The sequence below is a fragment of the Eublepharis macularius genome, chromosome 6 (assembly GCF_028583425.1).
Source record: "Eublepharis macularius isolate TG4126 chromosome 6, MPM_Emac_v1.0, whole genome shotgun sequence".
Taxonomy (NCBI): domain Eukaryota; kingdom Metazoa; phylum Chordata; class Lepidosauria; order Squamata; family Eublepharidae; genus Eublepharis; species Eublepharis macularius.
The window spans coordinates 103,957,338-103,979,103 of NC_072795.1; the positions used below are offsets into that span (position 1 = coordinate 103,957,338).

The following is a 21,766-nucleotide window of genomic DNA, read 5'->3' on the forward strand; positions in this document are numbered from 1 at the left end:
TCACATGGTTAGGGGGCGGGGCTAAGTGCCTTAATAGGTCAGCCCTGCCCCCTCATAATGATAGTTGCCGCCTCGTGCTCGGCCCACCCGCCTGCCCAGTGGCAGTGCAGGTTTAGACCGGTTGCCTTTCGGGGCCAGATAGGATTTTTCTTTTCCCTGATTGGACCTGGGAGGACGTTTTTTTTTGCCTACCTTGTACTGCTTGCTGGAGCTGTGGCTATTGGCTATGGTGGTGCTGTATAGGACATCACTAGCAGGACTTAGTTGGGGGGATGTTAGCGGGACGGCGAGTACCCTTGGCACGTCCCCATTGGTGGGGATATTAGGGGGCCTGTCAGGATCGGCTGGCATGCTTTGCGGCAGCCAGTTGAGAGGGTAGGCTGCCTGATGGGATCCTCTGGACAAGTCCTTCCCTCATGCTCCACAACGGGGGTGCTTGGAGCTTTAACGAGGAAACCATCCACCAGGCTGGCCAGATCCCAGCCATGCATTGGATGGCTTGCATCCAGGGCAGCGGGTCTCGCCCAGACAGGTCAAGACGGGGTCCAGGGGAGTGACCCCAGGGCTTGACCTGTACTGGTTAGGCCCTTGCCAGGGTTTTAGTTGTTGCAGTTCATGATGTTGTCAAAATAAAAAGTGGCCCTTTATTACCCAAGCCTTGTGTCTGCCTCTTTATTCCGAATTGGGGGGGGGGGCAAATTTTGTTTCTATAATACTTTTTATACACAGATTATTCGTATCAACTTTATGAATTAGGTCATTAATATTCCAGTTTTACAACTGTAGAACTAAGGCTAAAAAAAGTGACCAGGATCCATGGCACAATAATACAGGAATCTAAACCCCAGTCCGTTTTTCTGGCCACTGGACCACAACAGGGGGTTGTTGTTATACTACTTGTCCGGCAATTCACAGGATTAAAAAAAGAGAAACCTATATCCTTGAATAGTAGCTGTGCTGAACAGTCTCCAGTTCTAATTTAAGTATTTGATTTATCTCCTGCTTTATCCTATGGGCTCAGAGTGGTTTCCAGTAGTTTCCCTGAAAATAAATATTTCATTCCCTGAAGGATTCACAATGTTCTAAATATTTATATGGTTTGAAGCATAAAAAAGGTCTGACATTTAAAAAAAACTGACAGCAAAGAAGTACAAATTCTATTTTTTTTTTTTTTAAAACTCCCAACAAAAGGACAGGACTTTTTGCAATCAGCCATCTGCTAAATGGCTATATGTTGAAAAGGTGTGGTAGAATGGAATCTCTTTGCTGGGAAGCAAAGCTACCCAGACTTGGTAGAGGTAGTGATGGTGTCTCGTTCTACCAAAGAAGTGGGTGGAACTTCACTCCCAAAGGCTGCCTGGAGGGCCCCTCCTCTATGGCAGCAGAACCAACTGTCAACAAAGCCTATCAGAAAATAAGCTGTAGAATAGTATGGGCTGGGTAAAGAGCAGAGCTAAATCCTAGGTGTCATGGTGACGGTGTCTCTGGAGCTCTGCCTACATGCTCCCACATGCTGGAATGCTCCAAATCCAAACATCAGCAGACTCCATCAGAAAATATAATGTAGAATGAGGACTGGGTGAGGAGCAGACTTTAGTCCTGTGATGTGAAAGTTTCAGGTGGATAGCCATGTTGGTCTGCAGTAGAAGAGCAAGTTTCAGGTACAGTAGCACTAGGTCGGAGGCCTCCATATGTCAGCGGCGACTTGACGGCACATGAGACACACACAGCACTTTAAAGACCAACGAGATTTCCAGGGTATGAGCTTTCCAGAGTCAGAGCTCCCAAAGGATTTTATACTCTTCTTTTGATACTTAGGTTGAAAATAATACTTATAGTTGGAAAGCAGTGAGGGGAATGTAATTGATTTTCTGCTGAGCTGAAAATACTAGTTGAAACAGAGAAGTTTCAGATTTAAAAGTTACCCTCTGTATGATGTTGAGCAGCTGACCTTGCATATGCCGTGCCCTTCTCAGACCAAATTGCAGATGTGTTCATGAAGCACTTCTAGCAGAAATAACTCAAGTTACTAGTGGCATAAAATCACACATATACAAAGAAAAATGCTGGTTGCTGGAAACACATGTTAACAATGCAACTTTAAAAGTTGAATTTCAATTGTTGGTAATTCCTTCTTGCAAAATCATGTTTTGATGAGCACTTGCATTGTTCAGAACATGAGAGTCCATCTTTTTTTGAATCTTATCAGCGAGGGTATGCTGCTTCAGGTCTTTCAGGGTTCTGATTAAGATTCCGTACGCACTTTTTATCCCATTCTCTTGGTACCAGGTCTCAAGTAGCCTTATTTTCTTCTCAGAAGCATCATTGGCATTATCTGCATTGATCTTATCTATGGTAGGGTTTGTCAGCCCCCGTTTCCGAACAAACTTCATAACTTGTTCTAAGGTCATATCCTCTGCAATGTCACTGATGTGAGGAGCCAAGTCAATATCTACAAGGAATAAAGGTGGGTGGGAAGTGGGGACAAAGAGGTAACAAGAAGTCTATATTATTACTTTTGTTTTGCATTGGGATAATATAAATGAATAGAAATATATATTTCAATGGCTTGGATGAAGGATTAAAATTTGAACCCTCTTCTTGCTGCAGGCCTCTGTGCTCAATGAAAAGTCTCTCCTGGGGACCTTTGGTGACAGCACAGGATGGAATAGGGGGGCTGCAGTGAGAAGGCAGAATTGGGACAACCATCTCACAAGGGTTGTTTGGATCCAGCCCAGAACGCTCTTCCGTTTTACCATTCCTTACACCAGCCCTATGCAAGATAAGCAAAGTGGCTTCCAGAACAAGTCTGTTCTCTAAGGTAATAACTTGCACAGAGTGAGCTTCCTAAGCTAAGCAAGCAACTAAATTTGTCAAATACTGAGCTGAATGTTGTAAGAGGACTGACGTCTAACTGACAGTACACTCCTATGCAGTTACTCCAATGACTTGGTGCTCGCACAGGGGACTACCTTTACCTTTTTTAGACTAAAGTAATTCTGCATAGGATTGCACTGTGAAAATTTGAATTGGTCCCTCATCTAAAAACAAAGAGTTTAGCTTCTATGTTCATTCATTAGCCTTTCATGCTTTCACCTGAGCACTAGGAGAACCAGCCAGTATGGAAGAAGTTTTCTGGGAAAAGACAGGAACAAATCTGAATGGGAAAATAGCCAGAGGGGAAAGAGTTTACAGTCATTTCCCCATTGCAATACACATTGTTCTGTGCAAGACTGCAACCTTTCCTGCTAGCTTTTGCATTAAAATAAATGTTGGGGGACCATGGTCTGCATCTGCTGTGAGTTAGGTAGCCAAGAAGTTGAATAACACCAAACCAAGAATTAAAATAGCCATGTATAAATGCCAAAAGAGGATAATGGCAAACATCATGATATCTAACAAGTCACGTTCAATTAGCCGGAACAAACTCCATATTTTTGCCTATACAGCCTTCTCAGTGCTTGTGTAATAATCCTGTGTAATAAATAATTGCTATTTATTACACAGGATGAAATAATAGACCTAACCAGGCACAGAATACGTTAAAAAAATTGTTATGAGAAGTCATGGAATGGTTTAATACACAATCCAATCTTCCATATATAACAAATCTCCTTTCCAACAGGTTCATTTACGTTGTACAGAAAAGGATGTTGTTATACCTAATATCCCATGTACCTTTCCATGCCTGATCAGGACAAACCATCTGCTGTGAAACATGTAGTTTGGCCTTAACAGACAGAAAGACATACACATACTTGCACACTGAATTTTTTCCCCATACCTTCATAAGTTAGAAGCTTCATTTCCTAAGAAAGATTAAATGAAAAAAATTATCAATAAAAACATTCAACCCAGTCCTGTTTCTCACTTTTAATTTCTTTCTATGGCACTGTGAACCTAGGCAACATTAAGCTGCCACCAAATGTGGCATCTTTGTGTTGTGTTTCACCCTCTTCTTCCTCAGTGAAGAAGATCATGTTCCTTCTCTCCTGACTCCCATCCAGGAATGAAATAAATATTTACAAACTTGGATAAATTCATTTGAGCAGGAAACTGGCCCCAAGTACACAGCTGACTGAAAGGGTATGTGATCCAGCGCCACAAGGAAGTGCTTGCCAATCACGCTGAACTTGAGTAAGAATTAAACGAAAAACACCCTTGATGTGTTACAGCTGGCCAAATCCTTAAGTGGTTCATTAGGCTGTTTTTGGTTAGAACAGGTTTTAGTGTGTAATGGGGACTGCATCTAAACAGTTGTTTGCAGTTGACAAATCAGGTGGATAGCTGGGATGTGTTCTGAATGTACAGTGTACTCAAGGGTCAGAACTTGGTAATGAGCAATGACTCCAAAAGCTCAGATTGGTAACAGCGCTGATGGTCTTTGAGCTGCCACTGGACTTTTCTTTTACTTTGCCATGCTAGGCCAATATGGCTACCCCTTTGCAATCCAAAAAGGTAAACTGACCATGGCTATCCCTACATTATTGTCCAAACACAAGCAAAATTATGAAGTCTTATCAAAGTCTGATATTGAAAATTCGTTTATTTTCTTTTTGGCTTCCTTGATTACTTTGTAAATTGCATTCGTGTCAGAAGTGATACATACCATTTTTTGCCCATGGTCATCTTCAATGTGTTTCTTTTTCGTCCTGCGTTTTTTGCTCACTGCAAGAGGAAAGATCACATGGTGTAACACCCATGATAATTCACTTTTCCCTATCTGCCAGATTGAGTGGCTTGCTTATGGCCATGAGCCCTTATAAATTGACCATGGAGTACACCAGAAAGTAGAAAATATGTATTGTATCATCACTGCCGAAGCTGCCTTTTCTTTCTAGATACACCTTTGAGGCTATACATCATGATAAGTATTGAAACATATGATGCAGAATCCATCCTTCTCCATTAAATTTTTAAAATAGACAATGTATAGTCTCCAGCTCAGAAGCCTTTTACTAGATTATATATATATATTGAAGTATTTTTACTTTATGATCAACACTAGACTTGGCATGTTTGTGTTCAGTAGTTAGAGTTACCAACACAGTTTTGCTTGTAGCAAGCTGGCCAGTATCCATGCTGAAGAGCCGCCCACAGTGGCCAACAACTGAAGAGGATGGAGGAGCCCAATCTGGAAGGGCCAGGGTCACTGATGATGCCTCCCTGGCCCTTCCAGCAGTCCCTCCCCCCAGTCCCTGATTCTCAGCTTGGGGATCCTGCACAGCTCTGCTTCCTAGCTGACCCTGCAGCAACCCTTGTGGCTTAGACTGGAGTAACTCTTCTTAGGATTGCACTGAAAGAGGGTGAGGGCTGGCCCACCAGGCCTTTAAAGCCCTTTTACTCCTGCCTCTTGATGCTGACCACCTCCATGCACCAGCATCAGGACTGACATCTCATTATCCATAGGGCTGCCTGCAAAGCCCTCCCCCTCTTCCACCTGGCTGTAAGGTGGGAGGGAGCAGCATTTGCCCATAAGCATTATTATGGGTATTATATGTATAATTATGGGGAGGGGGGAAGGAAGAGTTCTATTTTTTTTACTTTAGAGTTTATAATATAAGATATATTGTCGAAGGCTTTCACAGCTGGAGAATGATGGTTGTTGTGGATTTTCCGGGCTGTATAGCCATGGTCTTGGCATTGTAGTTCCTGACGTTTCGCCAGCAGCTGTGGCTGGCATCTTCAGAGGTGTAGCACCAAAAGACAGAGATCTCTCAGTGTCACAGTGTGGAAAAGATGTTGGCAGGTCATTTATATCTATTCAGGAGGGGGGGGGGGTTGGGCTGAGTCATCCTGTAAGAGTTTGCCAGGGTGTGGAATGCTAATGGAGGGAGGCTTCACTGTATCCTGAGGAGGTTCTTTTGCATATGGATTGGAGCTTGATATGCTAATCTTATAATATAAGGTTTTAGAAAGGTTTAAGAAATGGGACATCAGCTTACAGTATTTCCATGTTATGATTGTTCCAATGATGAGTGGAAATAGAATGACAATTCCAATGATCCATAGCAAATTCCCTGTAAAGAGGAAAAATTATATAATTTAACCAGAGAAATATTATTCATCAATATTCCAAACTTAAGTGGGTCATACTACAGGTTTGTATCATAGTATGCTGTTCTTGTATAAATACATTTTAATAATAATAATAATAATAATAATAATAATAATAATAATAATAATAATAGCATTTGATTTATATACCACCCTTCAGGACAACTTAATGTCCAGTCAGAGCAGTTTACAAAGTATGTCATTATTGTATTGTCGAAGGCTTTCACGGCCGGAGAACGATGGTTGTTGTGGGTTTTCCGGGCTGTATTGCCGTGGTCTTGGCCTTGTAGATCCTGACGTGACACTGAGAGATCTCTGTCTTTTGGTGCTACACCTCTGAAGATGCCAGCCACAGCTGCTGGCGAAACGTCAGGAACTACAATGCCAAGACCACGGCAATACAGCCCGGAAAACCCACAACAACCATATGTCATTATTATCCCCACATCAAACATCCTGTGAGGTGGGTGGGGCTGAGAGAGCTCCAGGGAGCTGCGACTAGCCTAAGGTCACCCAGCTGGCTTCAAGTGGAGGAGTGGGGAATCAAACCCGGTTCTCCAGATTAGACTCTCGCATTCTTAACCACTATACCAAACTGGCTCTCATTTTAAGAACACAGTTACTGGATCCACAAACCAAAACCACTGCTTGAAGTGAAAACTTTCCCTTGAATGGAATAGAGAAAATGTAACATATATCTACAGAGTAATCCTAAACAGAGTTACACCCTTCTGAGTCCATTCAAGTCAATGGACACAGAAGAGTATAACTCTGCTTAGGATGTCACTGCTAGGAAACAGTTTGAAACAGACTGCTAGGAAACAGTTTGCAGTATTTATAGCATTTAGATTCACAGCATCACATTTTCATCCTGCCATTCTTCCAAGTAGCTCAGGATGGCAGAAATGGTCCCCTCTTTTTCATCCTGTGAAAGGTTAGGCTGAGAGGCTTAAGTTCATCCAACAAACTCTAAAGCAAAAAAGTAGAGATTTGTTTGTTCCATCTGCTCTAGTCCAGCATTCTAACTAATGCAGCATACCACATGCAAAGTTAATATGCATTGGGGGAAGAGTTTGAAGCATTTTTCTTGGAATTTTTTTTTTATTGTTTTAGTTTAGGAAACTGATGTCTAAGAAGAAACAGAGGTTTATGAATGCAATGGAAAGAACAAATAGAGATTTTCTCTCTCTCAGACTAACAGATCTCAGATCCTCCGAAAGATAGCACTAAATTCTAACTCAAACAAATGCCTATTTTCAAGCCCACTGTTTTGCTGAGTAGCACATGTTGTGAGTGACAGCAGACTATTGCTTCATATCCTGAATGTGAGCTTCTCAGAAGTATCTGACTGTGGGGGAACAGGAAACTGAATGAGATGGGCCCTAGATATGAATAAACAGGGTTCTTTTTGTGTTCTTAAGACAGAAGTATTTCTTGTGCAGTGCATAATTCCTAGAATTTACTGCTATTCACAGACGGCCATTCCTAGAGACACAGAGTGCTGCATTCTATTAACTGAGCAAGTACATTCTTGTGTTCCTAAATGGGAACACAATTCTGACAGCCAACTGAAATCACAGCCTTTGGAATGTCTGTGATTGGCTAACAAAAGATATTTTAATCACTTCATTGTTCACATGACCAAAGTAAACTGTGGTAGCAGGCTAAAAGTTTGGAAGCGCTGTCTGAAAACTGGTGCTTTTATGGGTTGAAACAATTACATAAATTTAGCTTTTTTCCAGATTTGAATGCAGTTCTTCCCCTGTAAACATACTCTGAAGTGTATTTGAGAGGTTTTGACACGTACGTTTACTTCCGCATATTCTGTCTTTAGTTGAGGTGCATTCTTCTACAATTATGCCATTTTCGCATCTGGAAGGAAAAAAAATGAAAAGTCATTATTGGATACAACAGCCTTTAAAAAGAACAAGTCAAGAATATCCATCTGTTTACTTACTGAGTTACTAATTTATATTTTGATTCTTCGGTTTACCTGGGTTGACTGCACTTTATATTGCCATGACAGAGTCAGGGCCAACTGGGTTTTTGGGAAGGTGTATTTAGCTTAGGCATCTTCCTACATGACACTTCCCTGTTTTTAAGATCAGCCAACAAGTCCTTGCTCAGGGATCAACTACACATTCTGTTTCTACCCCATGTTTACTTTAAATACATTTTTTTATTTAGTAAATGCAGCTTCTTCAAGGAGAAAATGAGGAGAGAATAATTTTCATGCTTTCCTCCTCTGTTGTTTTCTCACTGGAAAAATTCAAACCCGAAGTGCTTTTTTACTTGTCCAGAGATCTGGAAGTTTTCATCAGTAGGAGCAAAAGGAATTTGCAGCAATTTTTTTTCCACCAGACGAGCAAAGAGTTAGTCTCTTTCTCTCTACATGCCAGTCCTATTCTTGAATAGAAAAATTAGAATGTTGGTTAAAATAAACCTGGAAATTGTAATGTGTGTTTGAACCCCTGGAATGCCCTCTCAGGTGGCTGCAAAATTGGCAGTCAGCAGGAGAAGGGCCTTCTCAGTAGCTTCCCTGGAGGCTCTCCTTTCTTCATCATTTGCCTGTAGTCAAAGACATTTTGTCATGTATGCCAGCATACCTGACATTATTGTGTTGTGCAGGTTGTGCTGATCATAACTGTTTGCCAAAGTTATACTCTGTATATTGTATAGGTCATCTGAGAGTGTCTTACCTGCTAACATCAAATGCAGGAGAGCCAGTGGGGCCTCTCCGTTATCCGTTGAAAATATGTACTTTCACTTTTCAAGCAAGTGTCCCTGAAGGCAAGCTGCTAGCAGCGAAGATTGTATCTTTTCCCAGAGACTGGGATATTTTCACTTTGTATTTCATTTAGTCTAAACTAATCAGTTCCCATATAACTTCTTTGGGGTTTCGCGCCAGAATGTCAACGGACCCAAAGGGTAGGAAGTTTCCCTATAATTAGTAATGCCTTTGTTTAAATTGTCACTTCTGCCAATTGCTACCTTTGTGTGAACACCCTGAACTGTATAGAGCTCTAATAAAGTTGCTTCAACTGGAACACCTGTGTGTTAACTGTGGAGAACTTGAAGGGCCCTAACTGCCAGGGACTGACACATTTTCTTACTGTTCTGAGGTTTTTACACTAGAAAGTCTCTATTCTTCTTCTAATGACTATGACTGCTTCTTAGACAACAATTCTGAATTTTGAACTTTTCATGGGTGTTCTTATGGTCTTGGTGGTTGTTGTGTTTGTGAACTCTTTGTGAGCAGTTATTTATAAGGCCACATAAACAGATTGCAAACAAATGCATAAAGAGCCAAGCTACAGCTCGGAATCAAGCTCAGAATCTCTGTAGCAGGAGACAGGCGATATTTATAGCTGCAAGGAAAGCATGCCACCTGGTGTTTGGAAATGACTGCACATTTTCAATCTCAAATCACTCTTCCCTACAGTCACTCTATGGAGCCAAGTCATGCTCTGTACAGACACACATCACCTCGGGGTTTGGCTTCTATTAACCCCCCCCCCCCCCAAACAGCATGCTGCCACTAGGGGAGGGAAAGCTCCTGCCTTTCTCCCAAGCCCCCCCCCCCCCCCGCCCAACATGTAAAAACACTGAGGAGAGGAAATATTTTCCTATTTCTGCTGCTCCACATGAAGGTACTATGTGCATGTATGGCAGCAGACAGGGGAAAACTCTCCTTCCCTGCACTGTTTTTGCAAAGGGAAAAAAGCTTAGGAGAAAGGCAGTAGTTTCCCCTCCCTCAGTGGCAGCTTTCTGAGCCCATTTGCATGCTGTTTTTTTTTTTTAAATATAGAAGCCAATCCCCAAGGTGATGTGTGTCTGTGCAGGGCACAGGTCGGCTCTGTGGAGAACGCATAAAACAAGTAACATGTTCGGTGAACATCTTCTATTGTACATATTGCTTTATTCCCCCTCCTGCATTTTTTTCAGCTGATGATATTCCCACAAAGAATAAACTTTGGACTGGATTCCATGGAAAACTGTTGCTAATGAAAGCCGAAGGGGGGCCTCTCACAAATTCTCTCCTCCTGTTGCAGGCCTCCAACACCCCCACCCCCATCATTCTGTTCCTGGAGGTCCCTTAATCAGTAAGGCCACATCGCTGATGTGTAACAGCTGCTCGCAGGAGTCAGCCCTCTGGCCCATCCTTAGGAGGTTGCCTGGTCCAATGAGGCCACTATTGAATATGTAGATCTGGCAAAGATAGATGCCTCTGAGCTTGTCACCATGGAAATGAAGCTCCTGTGAGATCTACATCCAGAGGACTCCCCAGGAATGGGGAGGGGGATGCAGAGGCTGTCAGGAACTACTTAAGCTTCCACAGGCAGAGGCTGAGGAAGAAAACTTCAGTCTCACTCCTCTCCCAGGGTGAGATTCTGAAATAGACAGCAAGGGGGAATGGGGAGCAGTCTGAAAAGAGGAGAAGAACCTAGGTAGGAAAAAAAGAGAGCAACCCCCCCTCCCCTCGTTAGCTGAGGCTTCTTATGGGGAGTCAATGGGGCAGTGGTGCCCTGAGAGGATGGCTGCAGTAAGCCCTTCTTTCCTGCCTCTTCTATAATCCTTCATCTTTAGGAACTGATCAGGCAACTTACTCTGTACATGGGTTGCAGTGAAGGCATGGCTCCAAGGAACTGCAAAAAAAGCCATGCTGACACCTGCATTTTATGTTCTGGGATATGTTACAGGGTTTTTCATCTTCCAGACCTAAAATAAATTGAAATGTGTTTTGTTAGATTATTCTTTTTAAAACGGTTTGGCCTTTTCTATTGGGCAGGTTCTGAAGTATCAAAAGCATTTGACATTATCCCATGGAAGTCAAATAGTCTCAAGCCTCAATGAAACCCAAAAGACTAGGACACCCGCTTAAGTGCCTTAAATTTCACTGATGGAAAAGGCATGGAAGCATGCTTAACTTTCTCTAGATTACACGCACGTGTGTATGGGTGTGTGTGTATAAATGGACATAAATCTGACATTAGAAATCACAACACTCAAAAACCAGTGGGAGAACATTTGAACCTTCCAGGACATTCCATTTCTGACCTAAAAGTGGCTGCCCTCAAACAAAGAAACTTCAAAGGAAGATTACAAAGCAAGATTTCTGAAACTGAGTTCATTCACCAATTCAGAGCAATTGACTTTTCAGGACTGATTCAGGATGTAGCATTCCTCTCACACTAAGAAGGTAATTTTCTGCACTTCCTCTCCTGCTCTAAGCAGACAATTACATTTCACATAACACCTCCACATCCTATCTTACTTCTTTGCAACACCCCTCCCACCATCCTGACTGGGATATAAAGACCCAGATCTCCTTTCCTACTCGTATCTGACAAAGAGAGCTTGACTCTTGAAATCTTATGCCCTGGAAACTCTTGTTGGTCTTTAAGCTGCTATTGGACTTGAACTCTGCTCAGCCACTGGAGAGTAACACAGCCACTCACCTGAAACAATTGTCTTTATTTCCCATAAATAGTAAGATGCCCCAAATAGAATAAAAACACTGAAATGATAGCAGCTACAATAAAATAAATGGGTTTCTTCATAATATCTTTGGCATCAAATAGCTGTGGAGAGGAGAGGATTTCATGTTATAGTTCTTTACTGCACCATGGGTTTGCATACACCTGTTGAATTATGCTGTAACCAGGTGAGTAATAAAATTAACTCTGGAATTGGAGCATGTGCAGTTTGTCACAACACCAGTCCTGTCCTTTGTAGCTTTCCCCCTCCTTCTACATTATGAATGTACATGTATGGATTTTATTTATTTATCTCATTTATACCCTGCCTAATAACTAAAAATAATCCCTTTCTAGAAGCCATTCTGAACATATGGGACCAATATAAACACAAACTCTTGCCAAATACATCAAGATTTTCATCATTCCTTGGTCAAAAATGGTTTCCACCTGGACAATCGAAAGCATTTATGAACATGTGGCAACAGAATAAGACAATACGTATAATGGATATATCATCAAGAACAAATATTTTGAGCAAAATAGAACTGGAACAAAAACTAAAACAAAGAATCCAGTGGTTCATGTATCATCAACTTGCACATATGATGAACCAAATCAATATAAAAAACAGCCTTAGTATACCCATGGCAGAATTTGAACACCTCTTAAACCATATGCATTTATTGCACAAGGGCCTAATATCTAAACTATACAATTTACTCATAAATACATATAAACATAAAATACAGAAGTACCAACACGACTGGCAACAGGATTGTAAATCAGAAATTACAACAAACCAATGGGAAAAAATCTGGTCCTCAAATATATTCAACACTAGTACTATCACAACTAAAATCCAATCATACAAAATACTCCATAGATGCTATATAACACCTAAGAAGCTTTCATTAATATCACCCCCAAACCCACCACTATGTTGGAAAGGCTGTGGTTCTGTTGGTTCATTCGCACATTGTTGGTGGGAATGCCCTCAACTAAAAAATTTTTGGACAGAAATCCTAAAACAAATAAAAGTGATCACAGGCTATACCATTTCATTCAACCCTAAATTGATTTTTTTAGATCAATGGGATCCCATTATGGTTCCCACTATTAGAAAAGACTTAATTCGAACCTTATTGTCAGCAGCTAAATCATTAATAGCTTCCAACTGGAAATCCCCCCCAAATCCCCACAATTGAAAACTGGATGCTGAAAGTCTGGGATCACTATATTCAAGAGAAAATCTATGACAGCTTGTATCAATCACAACACTATCCTTTTTTTGAATACTTAACATGCAATGATATTCATCCTCCCAGGCACCTTTCCTTTGTATCTTTAAACTAAAAGAATCTGTAGCACTGTAATCACTAATGTTTCATCTGCTGTTAGATAATATAATCACGTTACACTATCTCTTATCTTGTAGACTATAATAGTGTTAATGTATGCTGATTCACAATATTGTATTTTACAGCAGACTTGTATTTGTAATGTAATGTTTATAAAATAAAAATTATATATTAAAAAAAAATTATATCCTGCCTTTCTCCCTTTCTGCTCTCCTCCACTTTTATCCTCATAATCTTGTGAGGTAGGTTAGGCTGAGTGTGTGTGAACGGTCCAAGATAACCCAGCAAGCGTCATGGAAGAGCGGGGTTTGAACCCAGATCCCAGTCCAACTATGCAGCATAACAGTCACATTGCAACTCAAACCACTATGCAGCACAGCAGTCACATCAATAGTGCTCTAAAAAGGTAACTTTGCAACAGCTGTACAAATGATTGCATTAAGATTTCTTTTGTGTATTGTTTTACTCATATGCACATGTGCTCTTCAAGGTTCGTAAAACACCAAACATGCACATCAATAAAACATACGGTGTTATGGGAGTCTTGATGTAATCATTTGTATGAAAAGATACAAATGAGTTGCAGGAATGGAAAGCAGAAGTAATCTAGGCATCCTCAGTGCTCTGAACAAAAACTGGAAACAAGAAATAGAACCATGGAGAATTCCTGAAGTATTAACACCATTTTGGAAAAAAGACCATATTGTTTAGCACTCTAGAATCCAGGGTGAAATTGGATGAGGTTAATTCTATCATTATTTAACTGCTAAAAGTTTCTTTTGTGTACCAAAATTTGGGAGGAAGGTTACTTTATTAAGCATGATTTAAATTTCTTTCTTTATATATATATAAATATGTATGTATGTATGTATGTATGTATGTATCTTTGTTTTCGTTCCATCTTGCTCTGATAGCAAAGTTGATCAAAAGTCTTACATTCTTTGGATACATATTATATATCATACATTTCATTTCATCTCTACAAGTTCCATCATAATTATATTATTTTCCACTAAGCTATTATCACTATAAGTCTGCTTTCTTTAATTCTAGTACTTCTCTACTCTCCTCATTCATTTGATTGTGTTTTGCTAACATATAGTTGTGCCTCTATTTTATACTTCCGTTTAACCCATTATAAAACGGGGTCCATTTTTGTTTCCCATATTGTCTGTTTTTCTCTTTTATTAATTCTGTCAGTGTGTCCATTTCTGCCGTCTCTAAGATTTTCTCTATCAATTCTTCTTTTGTTGGTATATCTGTGTTTTTCCAGTATCTGGCATATACTATTCTTGCTGCTGTTATTATATGGATTATCAAATATCTCTTTTTCCTATTTAACTCCTCTGGTATTATATTTAGTAGAAACATTTCTGGTTTAAAGGGTATATTTGTTTCTAGCATCTCTTGCAACAATTCATGTATCCAGGGCTTTTTTTCTAGGAAAAGAGGTGGTGGAACTCAGTGGGTTGCCCTCAGAGAAAATGGTCACATGGCTGGTGGCCCCGCCCCCTGATCTCCAGACAGAGGGGAGTTGAGATTGCCCTCCGCGCCATGTGGCGCGGAGGGCAATCTCAACCCCCCTCTGTCTGGAGACCAGGGGGTGGGGCCACCAGCCATGTGACCATTTTCAAGAGGTTCCGGAACTCCGTTCCACTGCGTTCCAGCTGAAAAAAAGCCCTGCATGTATCCCTTTCCAATATTTCTTCACTTTTTTACATAGCCACCATATATGAAAAAGGTGTCCATTTTCTCTTTATACTTCCAGCACTTATTGGACACTTCGGGATACATCTTTGCTCATTTTTCTGGTGTCACATACCACCTATAAAACATTTTATATAGGTTTTCTTTAAAGGTGGTTGATTTTGTTATTTTGATGTTTACTCTCCATGTCTGTAGCCATTGCTCCAGATCTATGCCGTGCCCCAGATTTTGTTCCCACTTTACCATATGGACTTTTAAAGCCTCCTCTTCTGTCTTCAATTGTTTCATGAAGGCATGTAATTTTCTTATTAGTTTTCCGTCTGTTTCTAACAGCAACTTATCGAAAGGGCATCGTTCCATGTAGAATCCCTGTGCTTTATCTTTAGTAAATCTGGATTCTATTTGCGCTCTTAGCCACCATCCTGTCTCTATGTTCTGTTCTTTTAGTTCTTCTGTTGACTTTAGCTTACCATTCTCCCCCAGTAGCTGTTCATAGGTGTAGATATTCTCCCACCTTAGTAAATTTGGTTGGGTGAATGCTTCCACAGGTGATATCCATCTTGGTGTTTTGGTATATATTTGGGGTTTTATTTTCTACCAGACATTCATCAGGGATTTTCTTATTATGTGATCCTTAAAATATTTATGTGCATCTTTTTTTTTGGTACCAGAGGTAGGCATGCCATCCCATTTTAAGGTCACGCCCTTCTAATTTTAAAAGCCTTGGATTGCACAATAAGATCCATTCCTTTATCCATACCAATGTACAAGCCTTGTAGTATAACTCCCAGTCAGGTAGGTCACATTTTGCTTTCTCTTTGGAGTTCTGTAGGACTTTGAATCTTATTCTTGGTCTTTTACCTTGCCATAAGAATTTTGAAGTTATTTTATTTAATTCTTGAAAATATGATTCCTTTCTTATAATTGGAATAGTCTGAAATAGGAACATGAGTTTTGGTAGTATGTTCATTTTAATTGTAGCTATTTGGCCCAAGAGAGATATATGCATGTCTTTCCATTTATTTAGATCTTCCTTGACTTCTTTTAGTAATTTCTGATAGTTGTCTTCCATTAAGGCGGTAACTCTATTAGTTATGTGGATTCCTAAGTATTTCACTTTTTTCCCATTGAAAACTGGATTTCTCCATTAGCTTCTGTATTTTTGTCATATTCTTGGTAGTTATTTTTGGTTTTGGGTAGTTAAGTTTCATTCCTGCCATTTCGCCAAAGGCATGATTTAAATTTCTGACCTTTTACAGAGGCTCACACAGTTTAAGAAACAATAGCACGACTTAATTCTAGAGGGAGAACCATGGTTGTCTGTCACAGCAAAAATGAACAGGAGTCTTTTGGCACCCTAAATACAAAGATGATTTCTGTTTATTTTAGCATGGCACATTATCTCTCCATTTCCTTAATATTTAGGGCTGATTCATAAATGGATTTATTTTTCTGTTGTGGGAATATCTAATTTTCTTCCATGAATCATGTTCATATGTGCAGCATTTGCCTCCAGCAAAATGGGCACAGCAAAATAGGCACAGCACACCGTTAAGGTTCCTACAATCTGTGTATCTACAATGTGAGAAACAGAACTTATTTAGTCATGCACCACTTGCTATGCACACGTGTTCTGGAACACTTCCGCATCACACCAGGAATGACATTATCACTGGTGCGACGCAGAAACATTCCAAAGTGCACAGGAGAATGCTCCAGTTGGGGAGGGGGTCTTGATCTACAGACAGCCCCCCAACCTTAAACGACTTCTCACTCACAATCATGAATCGGCCAGCAGAGTCACCAGCACAGGTACCAGGCCCTGCAACAGACCCAGATGCCAGCTCTGCCCCTATATCTACCCAGGGAATACAATTACAGGACCCAATGGCATCAACTACACTGTCTCTGGCTCTTACAGCTGCTCATCCTCCAATCTGATATATGCCCTCATGTACCAACAATGTCCTTCTGCTCTGTACATTGGACAAACCAGCCAACCTCTACGCAAAAGAATAAATGGACACAAATCTGACATTAGAAATGGAAACATCCAGAAACCAGTGGGAGAACACTTCAATCTACCAGGACATTCCATCAAAGACTTAAAGGTCGCTGTAGTGCAACAGAAACCTTTCAAAAACAAAATCCAAGGAGGCTGCTGAATTGGAATTCATATGCAAATTTGACTCTGTCAAGCTGGGACTGAATAGGGACTATAAATGGTTATCACATTATCACAGGTAACAGATTTCCTTTACAGAGGCGGGGTCTGGGGGAGCCCAGTGGCACCTGGCGTGGGCTTCCGGGGACCACAGTTCTCTTTGTCAGATGCATCTGACGGGGAGAGCTGTGGTTATCGAAGGCTTATACTACATTGGAATTGGATGGTCAGGTTGTTTTGCTGCTACAAACCAACACGGCAAACTCCTTTGAAGCCTCACACAAGCCAATTAATCTCCACACCAAAAGGAGATGTTTACATTTACTAGCAAAGGAATGTTTTGGTTGCATCCTCCCTCTCCCCCCCTAATTGCATCTTCTCTCTCCTCCCCTCCTCTCCCCTCCTCTTCTATATTTGACCAGTTTCTGTAACATGCATCTGACGAAGAGAACTTGATTCTCGAAAGCTTATGCTACAATAAAATTGGTTAGTCTTAAAGGTGCTACCGGACTCTTTTTGATTGATCTATTTCTGCTCCCTTTTTCTCTGCCAGCCAGGTGAGAGGTCGGGGTGGGGGAAGAGGCTTCAAGTGGGGAATCCCCCACCAGGGGAATGAGAACCCTATGTAAGTATGATCCTACTGGGTATTTTCTACATTAATATGTTAGGCTTAGAATTGCTTATGCTCTGTTTCAGCATTTCTTCAACTCTATTAGATTTCTGCTGCTTTTAAAGCTTTGCAAATTTGCATTTATATACCCTATTACATTGTTTATTGAAATGTCTTTAACTGTTCTGGCTCACACTGTGTAATCTGCCTTGAGTCTCAGTAAGAAAGGCAGACTATAAATAAATAATTAAAATGAATAAGGAAATGAATAAGGAACACAATGTTTTTGAAACAGCTGAGCAGAGATAGTTAGTCGAGTGCATAGTATAGTACATATGTAGCTTTCCTTTTCTTGAGGGATGGTTTTGCCTTTATTGTACTGGGAACACACACCAGCTCAATGCCACAGAGAAAAGCAGAAGTGCAGGCCTCACTCTATGCTACAGCAGCTCTCAGGGACTCTCCGACCCATGCCCAGGGAGATCACAGACTTCTGTTCCCTGTATAATTTATGGCACCCTGTCTCTGACTGACCATCCATGCCTTAAGCTTTCTGCAATGAAATGCATTTAAAATGTTTTCCCCTGTACATCATGTTGTAATAAAAAATGATCTCTTTCAAACATACCATGTGCTCTGTCACAAATGCTGCACCTTTTGCATTTGAGGAGGGAATTGTAATCGTCCATGTACTCTTCTCCTTCCTCGCATATTTTACAAATGGTTTTACTGGATGTTGTACAATCTGTAACTTTAACATAACCTGCAAATAAAGTTAAAGAACAAGTCTGGGGTCAGTAATATATGATTCCATTGGACATCTTAGATTTCCTGAAATTTCCAGATTTCCAAAATACTGGTGGGGCTGAATAGGTATCTATTTATAGAGAGTGAGGGAGACAAAGAAACATAAACTGAGTTTGATAATACATTGAATCTGATAGAATAAAACTCTAGAGCCTTCTTTTTCAGTGATGAACAGATCCAGAACCAATAGGATTAATCAGTGCCAGCTGAGAGAAATGAATGCTTATAGCACATTTTGGCAAAGTCTACATTCATAGCAATGAAAAACAGGTGATGGCATTGCTGCGTTCAAAGCGTCTCTATATAATCACAGCTGTTTTTTAAAAAATCCTCTCTCCCATCCTTTTCCATGGTATGGGTAAAGCACTGTCAAAATTCCATTCTAAAAGACTGTCAGAAGGACACAAATTTGAGACAAAGTACTTGAAGGGTTATCTTTTACAGAAATTATCAGTAGCAGTTTAATTCTTTGAGCATTACAGTGTTTCTTTTGTCTAACACATAGCACAACACAGTTCACGCGTTTTCATTTCTAAAACCAATAGCACCAAATGAATGGTGTCAAAATTAGGGAATTCCCTTCCCATCAGTCCCACTATACCATGGTCTTCTGCCAATGTTCCCACATGAACCATTTTGCATGCTTTTACAAAAGAGGGTGAAAGATCACCGCTTTGCAGAGATTAAATATATTCCTCAAGTACACATGTCAGTTTCAGCTGACTTACAATAATACCTACCAGGCTTGCAAAGGTCACAGCAGATGTCTCCTGAATCTGATCGGTACTTTCCTCGTTGACAGTCAACATTCCGTTTAGAAATATTTTTCACTGCAGCAGATTTATTATATATTCTGTGTCTCATAAGATCAGAATCATTGTCAGGAAACGGTCCTGCAGTAATCAAGTCAAGTGCCTGCAAAAGTGGGGAGAGAAAAAGTGTACCATATTGAATGTTAATGTGTGTTGCTTATTCATCTTGAGTCACTAGAATATTGCCAGAGTCTATAGTTACTGACATATCTCTTCCTGAGGAGAACCCACAGGGGAAGCAATTGTGAACTGGCTTAGCACTAGGTTATTACACAGATGGCATGGTGCGGAAATGAGTTGTAAAGGCAAGCTGAGGCACAGAAGCATAACCAGGTACCAGAATGGAATGGAGGGGTAAGAAGGTTTGGGGAACCAGAGCTTCATGACAAAAAAATGGATGGTAAGCATTTATCACCTTGCAGGACTTGGTTTTTGTCATATGGAACGGGAGGTCAGTGGGCTGGACAGTGGTGAGATTATCTCATTTTGACAACTCCAGGAAAAGCTTTGGCTCCTAAGAGTGGCCCTGAGCTTTCTTCTTTGCATGGAGGAGGAGGAGTTGGATGAGTGATATAAAATCTTAGTAGTGATTCATCATAAGTTTTGGGCCTGCTGCTTACTTTTTATACCGATGGTGTTTTTATCATTGTTTTTAGCATGTTAACATTTGTGGTTCAGTGTTTAAGAGTGGTGCTGTAGGATCTGTGTTGCAGTTGCAATGGAGCATCCATATAAGTTTGCTTCTCACTTTCCTTGCCTTAGCCCTCCACAGCCATCATCCCCCCCACATCACTGGAGAGGGGTTTTTTTTACTTTTTTTAAAAATGGCAATTGATTTATCTCTACAGCATTATAACAATATGTCTAATAGGTAGGCTGAATTCCAAGCTTTCATCTGAAAAAGTAAATCTTTAGCCCCTTTTGTTCCACAGATGTAAGGAGACAGGCTTATCTTGACAATGAAAAGAACTAGAGACTTTTAGTAAAAAATTGAAAGTTGGGAATTCAGAGGACTTAATTAACAGACTATTATAATATTATAATGCTACAGCAATCGGTTAATTGCCAATTTTAAAAAAAAGTGGCAGGGAGAGATGGTGACTATGAAAGGAAATTCAGGAAGCCGAATGGTGCTGAGCCAGGTGGGGCCTGTAAAAATGTGCATCTTCCTGTCCACATGGCATACAAACATGCTTTGATTGCAATCTTTCAAAAAGAGCGCACCAAGCCTAGTTTGGGAATGATCACCACAAAGCAGCAGGAAACACGGAAAGTGAACTATTAGGGGATGCTGTGTGGATGCCCCCCCCCAAATCCTCTGTTTCAATTTGGATGCCAAACCAGAATAAAACCTCCATGTGGAAGCAGAATTACATTGCCAACACTGACATCTAATTGCATGTTTAACAATTAGCAATTTGCAATTTCCATGCTGGAAAAGAGCCAGCAATGTGTAGTGGTTAGAGTGTGAGACTGGGATCTGGGAGACCCAGGTTTGAATCTCCACTCTGCCATGGAGGCTTGCTGGCTGAACTTCAGCCAGTCATTCAGTCTGACCTACCTCACAGGGTTGTGAGGATAAAATGGAGGAGAGGAAAACAACATAAACTGCTTTGAGTCCCCATTGGAGAGAAAGGCAGGGTATAAATGTATGTATGTACATACAGGCAGGGTAGGGTATAAACAGAAAGGCAGGGTATAAATGCTCATGTATGTAAAGAACTAGCATACTGGAAAGACTTTCTCCCTTGTGTGCTAGCTTATTTCCATGCATAAAGTTTTCACATTAAAAACTTCTTCTCTTTGAAGATTCAGATTCTAGCTAACTAAATGTGAATACTTTCAACATAAAATTAGCCACAGGTACTTTCCTCCCCTTCTCATTTCAATAGCACTGACTACTTCTTGGGATTTCCCTGAGCTGAATTTTTAAAGTCATTTTTTTCCACCAAAAAAAAGAGTCAAATTAGCAGCTAAATTTCCATTCTAAAAAAGAAACTTCAGCTTGCATCGTGTCTATATTAACTACTAAGAGTTCAGCTTTCACCCCCTAGTCATGGGTGTGTGTGTGGGGTGTGTGTGTGTGTGTTGCTGTTGCTGCTCTCGCAGGCACCACCAGACTTGAGAAATTTATTGCAGAGGCAGTAAATTGAACATGAATTAGTTTTTCAAAGCCAAGAGGCTTTCCAGATGACAGGATTCTGACTATCCCCTCTTCCTGGATCTGGCCTGTTTTCAGAACTCTGTCGTTTCACATTCTGTTACAAGCACCGTAAGAAAACAAGGTAACAGCCCCGTCTGCCGTTGGTCGCCCTCCACCTCTCAACAGCCTTGGAAACAGAAGCGCTGTGGAGAGGACTGTTCCCAAGCACGTGGGGGACGGCGGGAAGGGGCTGTGGAAATAAATGTACTTACTGGAAGCAAGCAGAGGAAACGGACGAGAAGGTGCCGCTGCCTCATGTTGCGCCAAGAAGGCTCCTCTGCAGAAGCCGAACGGAAGCGAAAGGTTAGCGCTCCGGAGAAGCGAAGTGAAAGGTCAGCGCCTCCCCACTTGGGATTACAGTCAACAACAACAAATGCCGCGCGCGGTCGAAAAGGTGGCCAGCCGCGCTCCTCCAAGAAAGGAGAAGTCTCCGTCGCCACAACTTATGATTGGACAGCTCTTCCGTCAGTTCAGTGAGTCGTTCTTGCAGTGAGCAAGGAATGCCCACGGGGAGTAAGTTATCGTAAAGACAGTATTTTAAAAAAAATAATTTTTATTGTTTCATAAT

The 21,766-nt window shown here is 40.9% G+C and overlaps 1 protein-coding gene across 1 annotated transcript; it reads right to left on the reverse strand.

Moving 5' to 3' along the window:
• Positions 1-1,145: 1,145 nt before the first annotated feature.
• On the reverse strand, positions 1,146-21,555 carry FAS (Fas cell surface death receptor). The gene is made up of 9 exons (XM_054983320.1): positions 21,411-21,555; positions 18,924-19,098; positions 18,005-18,139; positions 10,665-10,776; positions 7,865-7,929; positions 5,946-6,020; positions 4,610-4,668; positions 3,785-3,809; positions 1,146-2,452 (listed from the first exon to the last, which is right to left on the reverse strand). The coding sequence occupies exons 1-9, from the start codon at positions 21,453-21,455 to the stop codon at positions 2,115-2,117; spliced, it is 1,029 nt and encodes a 342-aa protein (XP_054839295.1). The 5' UTR covers positions 21,456-21,555; the 3' UTR covers positions 1,146-2,114.
• Between the last annotated feature and the right edge of the window lie 211 nt (positions 21,556-21,766).

Excerpts from the sequence above, each read along its gene's own strand:
- FAS (XM_054983320.1), bottom strand. The coding sequence starts at position 21,455 with ATGAGGCAGCGGCACCTTCTCGTCCGTTTCCTCTGCTTGCTTCCA. Across the intron at positions 10,777-18,004 it reads CATTTGTGACAGAGCACATG|GTCTGGAAGATGAAAAACCC; the intron begins GTATGTTTGAAA and ends AATTTATTTTAG. Across the intron at positions 2,453-3,784 it reads GAAGCTTCTAACTTATGAAG|ATATTGACTTGGCTCCTCAC; the intron begins GTATGGGGAAAA and ends TATTCCTTGTAG.